Source organism: Calonectris borealis, chromosome Z (assembly GCF_964195595.1).
Source record: "Calonectris borealis chromosome Z, bCalBor7.hap1.2, whole genome shotgun sequence".
In the NCBI taxonomy this organism is placed as follows: Eukaryota; Metazoa; Chordata; class Aves; order Procellariiformes; family Procellariidae; genus Calonectris; species Calonectris borealis.
In genome coordinates this window covers 56,424,838-56,433,069 of record NC_134352.1, presented here as the reverse complement: position 1 = coordinate 56,433,069, position 8,232 = coordinate 56,424,838, and the positions used below count along the sequence as shown (strand labels likewise).

The window sequence follows — 8,232 nt, the reverse complement described above, 5'->3', positions numbered from 1 at the left end:
GATCTCAAACTGGGCAGTTTCTGTTCTTATCATGGAAGATTAAAGAACAAGTGAACTGCACGTGTCATAACTGGGTTTATACAGTTTAAACCCTTGTGGAGCTGATATAGCTGACCTGTGCATGTTGACAGACCTGTGTATGTTTATGTCCAGGTGCTTTCTTTTCTCAGTGTAAAGTGTCGACTACAAGTCCCTGAGTATTTCAGCAGGAACGCGTGAGTGGGTAACCTTGTCTTCCATGACTTAAAGCCACGTGCTATTCAAAATGCAGGGTCCAATCCTGTGATAGCTTCTGCAGCCCCAAAAACCCTACAGGAAAATAACAACATGGTGTAAAAGGGCCAAAACCTGCAGGTGCTTTTCTGATGGGAGACTCTCCACCACTCTCCAAAGCTTCCAGATCAGGAGGCTACGGAGAAGAGGACGCATTGCCCATGCAGGATGTTTCCACATATATAGAAGGTACATACTCAGAATATTGTGTCAGGAAAAGCATCCTTGGACTTAACAGTATCTTCAGTATATGGTTTGGTCTCTTGGTGATGAATAGATGGCAAAACAGCACCATCAACCCCTGCTTAGTTGAATCTGATCCATATAAATAAACAATAAATAAATAATCTCCTGCTTAGCGTGTGTTTAATAGTATACTCCCAACCCAGATCATCTGTACTTAGAGGGCTTTCTTGCAATCTCAGCACCGTGCTCTTAAGTATTTATTTTATTGGAAGAAGAGAGTAATTCTTTCCAAAGCTACAGCTGCCTCACTAGTGAAGATAACATAAATCCTAAATTCAACTGGTTTTGGTTTTCTTGCTATAGCTAAAGGAACTCAGTATTCTCAGTGAGGAGAGGATGGTAGGCTAAAACAAGAGTAAAGAGAGAAATTATTTATTTAGAACACGTTAGGAACACTTCACAGTACATCATAACAGAGTGACTACGTAATGGGGTGATCATAAAAGGGTGACTTAAAAAAGCAAAGAAAAGACGAAGTGTAGATTATAGGCTAGTTGTTGAAACTGGTGGGTTTTTTCCTCCCATAAGCAAAGCTGTACAAATAAAGTCTGTCTCATACTATTTCTGCACAGGTAAAAGTTTGATTTACTCAATCTGTATAAACATACCAATACTTAGATTAACACTTCCATATAGTTTACAATGTTTAATTTAAATACAGTATTATGTCTCATTGACTTGTTGATTTAAGGTGCAATTTATCAAAACCTACAGTAAATATTTTCGTCTTTTCTTGATCAGTTCTCTTTGGCACACTTCTGGTTTATTTAAATACGAAAGTGTAGGATTAAATTGAGTATATAACACTGCAGGAACTTGAAGGTTTTTTTGTTAGCATGTGAGTGCAATTTTAAGTTTACCACAAGCTTATTTACAAAGAACGGTATATGAACTTCAGTTTACTTTACATACAAAATGGCTAACGACTTTAATGTGCAAGGCAAAAAAATTTGTTACAGCAACTCCTCCCTTGAGAGAGTGATTTTTGCACCATGGAAATCTTGTATAAAATGTTTTAGAAAATGGAGATTTCTTATGAGGAAGTTCTTGGTGCTTCTTATCCTATAGCAAGCTACCTGAACACATGACTTCCTGGGTCCAGAAATGCTTCATAAGGTACAGTTTAGCTGACATGTTGGCACTGTATTAGTGTTGCAGCTACAAACTTGCATGTTCAACTGGCAAACGAAACCAAGGAGCAAAAAACCAACCAGTCCGTGTAAAAAGCTGTGACAGTGGCTTCTTTCTAGAAAAAGGTATGCCTCCTATATTCTTGATATTACATCTGTGTTTATTCCAAGGAGGAAAGGTTTAGAATTTGCACTATGCACTGCTATATAGTCTATTTTCATCTTCATGACCTCTGCCTACTTTTGGGCTAATTAGTATTTGGTTAGAGTCAAAGGTGAACAAGAGTAAATGGACTTATTTCTGCTTCTGATGGAAATGTACTAGGAGGCCATCAAAGTGGACCTAAATCGGTGAAGTATCACTTTACAAAAACTCTTTAAATGCCAGAAGGGCAATCCCACAGCAATTTATTTCACATCTGAAGGTCAATCCCAGCAGCTGGCATTCACATGAAAGGCATGGGGAAACCTAGCTACATAAACACTGGAAATTCTTCCATGCCCAATTATTTCACAATTAAAGAAAAATGAAACCCTGTTCACAGTAAAATACTTATTACAAGGCCTTTCTGGTCTGTTCCTTCCTGAATCACCCAAGTGGTATCCTCTCAGCTGCAGAAATGAGTATTTTGGCAGGTGATCAAGTTACAGTAGGTGTCAAGTAGAGTGCAATCTGTTTAGAAGGCAAGGATGTTAAAAGGGATTTCATACAGGTGCTTTGTACTGTGGGTAAGATGTGAAATGCTGTGCTACTCCTGAGTAAAACATGTTTGGCTGTCCCAGCTAAGATACCCATTTATGAGCATGCTGATTCAAAAGAGGCATTTCATAGCCTCAGCAATAGTGTATATTCTTAAAAAAGAGAAAAGTATTTTACAACTGTCTTTTTCTTCAACCTATCAGCAAGGACTAAAAGCGGTGAGTTCAAACTGTTGGGAGAGGTGATGAGAAGGGGGCAGACCTGGTAAGGAGAATCAGAGTCTGTGAAGTAAATCAAATGCATGTGAGATGTAATTCATTCTCAATTATCCTTTAAGCTTTTGAGATATTGCATATGGCCATGTCCTTTAGTGCTCCTGTTTTACCTGAAAGCTACTGGCTTTAGAACTGAGATGTCTGCGTGAAGGATATGGTGTCAGACTTATCTACAGCAAAGCCTCCATTGACGTATGATTTCTTGGTCTCTGTTTCATCATTATCAAGTATTGTTGTTTCCAAGGCAAAAGGATTGACTATGTTTACTTCAGAGGTGACATCCATCTGCTCCAGCTCCTTTTTAGAGAGCTTCTCCACTATCCCTGTACCAAAGGCATCTCCCAGGACATTCACCATTGTTCTGAATCGATCCCTATGGAATAAAAATGTTGTCAGACAAACCATTCCGTATGTTACTTAGAAAATCCTTTTAGTAAAAGTAAGCTACTTCAGCAAATGTAGAGCTCTTTTTTTCCCAGTGCAGATTCAGGGTAATTCTGCAATTAAAAGAAGAAAATCTTGTAGAACAAGAAACAGAATTTTCCCAACATGTATTTGAAGAAACCTGGAGTCACTTTCATGACAAATAACTTTGGATAGAGTGTGCAAAACTGCAAGTCACATCACTAGTCTGTTAGAGCAGTAATCACACTGCTGTGCACAGCCTTACAAAATGTTCTAGGGATGACTTCTCAGGTCCTGAAGTATGCCACACAGCTGGTTCTTTTTGTGATGAGACTGCCTTTGTTGGGAGGAGAGATGGGGTGCAGCAGAAGAGTCTGCATTGTGCTTTTTGTCTTTCTAACAGTCATTTCCTCAGCTAGAGGAGCGCCTAGCCCAGATTTTTCAGTGTCTGGCCCAAACCCTGGAAATGGGAAAGGCTATCTTCTGTTAGCTTCTCATTGTTAGAGAGCTGAAGTACAAAGTTGTATTAAACAAGTCACTTAAAGGAATATGATTCTTCTGTACTGTTGATTTTTCTCCCAACAGAAATGTGAGTTGCAGGCCTTAAAAATCTGCCACTACTTGGCAGAAGAGCAACAAAACCATGCAATGTAGTGAAGTTTGAAAACTGTCGTGGAAGTAAGGTAGGGACAGTGGCAGGTCATGCTTCCCTGTTTTTCCTTTCAGCTACACAGCACTGCAAGGGCTTTGTGGCAGAACAAGTTGCTATGTCTGTGCAGAGATGTTGAGGTGGATACATTCACAAATAGAAGGGACTGCAAAAACAATAGTGAAGCGAATCAGCGAATTGCTGAACTCCAGTGTTAAACAATGCCCATGTGTTCTCCATGTGGAAAGGAATGGAGAGGGGAATGGAGGGAAAGGAAGAGGGAGGGATAAAGTAAAATTCTGGTAGGACAAGTGAGGAAATCAACAGCACTGGAAACTCATCTTACATAATACTTCTATTCTCAAAATGTTTCTATTCTTCATTAAAAACATGGCAGTACTCCTCAAGCCTATGTAATAAAACCTTGGTAAGTTCAGAATTAACTAGAGGATTGTTAATGAGCCACCACCAGCAGGTTGCAAAATAATACATTTTAGGCAATAAGTACAAAAGGCAAAAGTGTTAATAATCTACGTGGCGTCATGATGTGCATTCCATCTGCTGAGGTGCAAAATGCACTGCCAATGATCCCTGTTACATGAAATTAATCTTTAATTTGCTTTACACAGCAAGACACCTTAATCTGAAAAATATCTCAATTAGAATCAGAAACAGCTTGAATTCCTTGTCTGTTTCGTGGTGGAACAGGTAGCTTCCACATATTCGTATTGTGCCTAAGAATCACATAAATTGTGGATTTTCAAAATGGAGGAGAGATCAGATCTGTAAAATTATGATTACTATGAGAAATAGGGAATTACTGTTCTCTTTCTCTCTCTCTCACTCCCAAAAAAGAATTAGAGGGCATCAAATAAAATGATTTGGACATAGATTAAAACAGACAAAATTAAATATGTCTCTGCACAACACATTGTTAGGTTGTGGAATTCCTCTCCACAGGACTTGTGGAAATCTAAAAGTTTATATGGGTCCCAAAAGCAATGAGGCATTAATGGAAGAAGAAGAAATCTATTGAGAACTGTTAAAACAAAAATCACCTCTAGCTCAGGAACTCTGTGAGCTGCAATTTGCAGGAGGCTAGAAGAGCACTTTGGGAAAAGAACCAATATACATTTGTTCTGTTCTTACACTCTTCTTTAGATACCTGGTCTGAGCCAGCAGTTTGTACTGATCTTCACCATCCTTAACAAAACTAAGTGCCTACTGGGAAAAGAAGAGAGCTGGAGAAAATAAAATGATTGTGGAGCACAGCACACAACTAGACCCTGTTGCAGACAATTGGTGGAGAGAATGTACTTGTGGTTGGAGCTGCTTTGTTTGGAGCAATTATGTTATACAGAAACTGAATCGATTCTTGGATCCATTCAACCGCCCTGGTTTTCTGGAGACTGGCAATTCTCTCTACAGCTTGCAAAATTGTGTTTTATAATCAAATAGATTATATATATCTGTGAAATACATAGGTTGCTGCCAGAAATCCTTCAGGAAAATGATTGGAAAGGGTGGGGGAGGAATAGGAATGCATTTACCTTGAGTGTAAATATAAGCCTAAGAAGACATGCAGAGACTATGAAACGATTAAGATCTCTGCATTACTACCGATGAAATATCATCCTTGCTGAGTTACTGCAGGTGAACAAGACTTTGGTCTGAGCATTAAAGCTCACACAGTTTAGGAGGCAAGAAAGCTGTGTTACAAACTAAAGTTACACTCCTTAACTTGTGAATCCTGTTACTCTTTCCCAGTGAATCATACGACAAAACTGAACGCTGATGTCCTTCTGAACTCCAGAATACACTCTGTGATTCTTTGGGCTTTTGCAAAAGTAGCAAAGAAACATCTCGGTGTAAGTTGGACAGAAAAGATTTTTGCTGAAAATGCTTCTCTCCAGAAAAAGCTGCTTAATAGGACGTGGGGGTTTTGATGTGCTCTGAGGTGAGACGGTTGGGATCAGGCATAAGGAATGCTTTCTGAGTTTGCATGTGTGTGCTTGTTGATCAAGGGGCTGGGTCTTTAAAAACTCTCACTGAAGAACAGCCCTAGCAAAGCAATGCTGGCAGCACAGACCCATGTACAGCTCCCCATGTGTGTGCATGTGGGGTCCAGGACCAGCTTTGCTTAGTGCATCTTGTGCTACACTACCTCTTCACTAGTGTATGGATTTTATGTGCTTTGTGGAAATCAGCTGAGATGTTCTGCTTGTGGCTGCATTTGATTTTTACAAATGGTGTATGAATTTAGCATAATATGGTGGCAGCTGACACTCCTCGGTACTGTCAAATTTGTCTTTCCCGAGTATTATGCTCATGATTTATTAATGCTTGTGGCCACTCTTTTAAGGTTGATAGCACCTCTGGATGTGAGGTTATTCACTGCCATCCCATGCAGTAGGACTTCTCTCAGAATGAAAGCCATTGCTGCATTCAACTCTATATTGAACAAGCCTGGCCAATTGGCCAATCTTTGTCCAATTCCTCTAACAGTCCTACATTATTTTGTTGCTTTCTTTCCCAGACCCACATGTTCCCACACAACTTACATAAATATTAAAAAAAAGGAAAAATAATTAAATATCAAGTGCCTTAAACTTACAGAAGCCAGTCAACTGCAATGATCAGAGTAACATCTTCAGCGGGCAGGCCGACGGCGCTCAGTACAATCACCATGGTGACAAGTCCGGCTTGGGGGACGCCTGCAGCCCCAATGCTGGCTGCTGTAGCTGTGACACTAAATCCCAAATAAAGCCCAGAAAAGGCATTCAGAATACCTGTTGCTCACAGAAACACTATTTTCTGGCACAAATAGGCTTATTTCTCCACAAGAAAGAAGCCCAAATGTTCGACTTTTCCTCTTGAATAGTATCTACTCAAAGTCTGGTGACAAGTTTATGGGACAAGTCATGTATAGATACTGTTATGGTTACACTGCTGAAAAACAGGCAACGCATGACTAACAAGCAAACTGGACAGATCAGAGGCCGAGGCCAAGTTAGGTTTGCAAGTGTTTGCAGTGGAAAAATAATGGCAATTTCCAGAACGATGCTGTATACCAGCTGCATGTCCTGGCCCATCCCACCTCCTCATCAGGCTGCACAGGCAAAGCCCAAGACCAAGAAGTGAGAATGTTTCTGTTACTTCCTGTGCTGTGAATGATAGTTTCAACTTTCCCATGGGGTATGCAAAGTTAATGTACCATTCATTAAAAAAACACCTCCAACAAAATGCGTGTGATGGCTTTAGTCTTACCTAATGGTAACTATTTGGCCAATATCCAGTTCTAAGTCATTCAGTTGTGCAATAAATACAGCTGCTACTGCTTCGTAAAGAGCTGTGCCGTCCATGTTGATGGTAGCTCCAACTGGAAGAACGAACCTGGTAATTCTTTTGTCGATGAAGTTTTTTTCTTCCGCACAGCGGAAGGTGACAGGCAAAGTTGCTGAACTGGCACATAAATAAACACACAAAGTAAGCGCAGGCAACAGCATACCATTTCTCTTATCTTTGCTCTTCCTCAGAGCCTGATCTGCTCTAAGACTCTAACGGAGACCTAAGGAAGGCTGCACCATGAAAGTGAGAGTTGGCTTTCAAAGCAAAGTAACTTTTGTTATCTCTTCTAATTATGGAAAGAAATAACAAAGTCTTAGTTATCCTCAAAATTACATGGTAGAATTATCATGAAGCATGTAGTCACAGAAACAGTGCACCAGCTTAAACTCTAGCAAGTCTGTGACTAATGACTTGAATGGCAACGAACTGTCGGCAGGGGCAGACTCTCGTTTGGTGTAAGGCCAGCGTAATCTATAGTGCCCCTTTGGGTACTACAGAAATAATGATGAAAGTAGTATTTCAACCTCCAGGGGATTTAGAATTGTCCAGGTGAAATCATGGTGTGTAACAAAGTAGCACAAACAATTACTACTAAGAGCATTACAGAAAATGTTTCTTTTGTTTACCTGGAAGAAATCATGAGGGCCGTCAGAAGTGCCTGAGCCATTCCCATGGCAAACCGAAAAGGATTTTTCCTTACTATTATTAAGTAGATCAGTGGCAGAATTATAGTGGAATGGATTGCAAGTCTGCAAAATAAAATGGACTAGTTAAACAAGTGGATTCCTCTCACTGCCTTGCTTTAATAATATGGTGATAATAGGTATCTAGTTCTGTCCTCCAGTACACTTATGAAACACTAAAGGTGACGGTAGTGACACCTACATTCAAAATTTAGAGAGTATACCATCTTAAAAAAAATGCAGACTAATGCTGTTCTACACTTCCTTTTGGAAGAGAGAGATTATTAATTGTCTCTCTTTCTAAAGTAGAACAAGAATTAACTAATATATTGGAAATAATTTTAAACTGATGAAGATGAGAAAACGAAAGAGGTAAATAATATTTTAAACTGATATGCAGAGGGTGATTTGAAATATGGTAAAACACTCCACTCTCCTGCCAAATCCTTAAAATGCAGACTAGAGACAAATCAGAAAAACAAACCAATTGATTTTTCAAAGTTTTTATGCCTTTATTATAGAA

The 8,232-nt window shown here is 39.5% G+C and overlaps 1 protein-coding gene across 1 annotated transcript in view; it reads right to left on the bottom strand.

Moving 5' to 3' along the window:
* Positions 1-876: 876 nt before the first annotated feature.
* SLC1A1 (solute carrier family 1 member 1) overlaps positions 877-8,232 on the bottom strand; it is a 56,418-nt gene continuing 49,062 nt past the window's right edge. Inside the window, exons 9-12 of the mRNA XM_075136545.1 lie at positions 7,653-7,775; positions 6,946-7,140; positions 6,293-6,427; positions 877-2,997 (exon numbers count right to left, since the gene is read on the bottom strand). Coding sequence (XP_074992646.1) covers positions 2,751-2,997; positions 6,293-6,427; positions 6,946-7,140; positions 7,653-7,775 — 700 coding nt within the window. The 3' untranslated portion in view covers positions 877-2,750. The remainder of the gene's footprint in view (positions 2,998-6,292; positions 6,428-6,945; positions 7,141-7,652; positions 7,776-8,232) is intronic.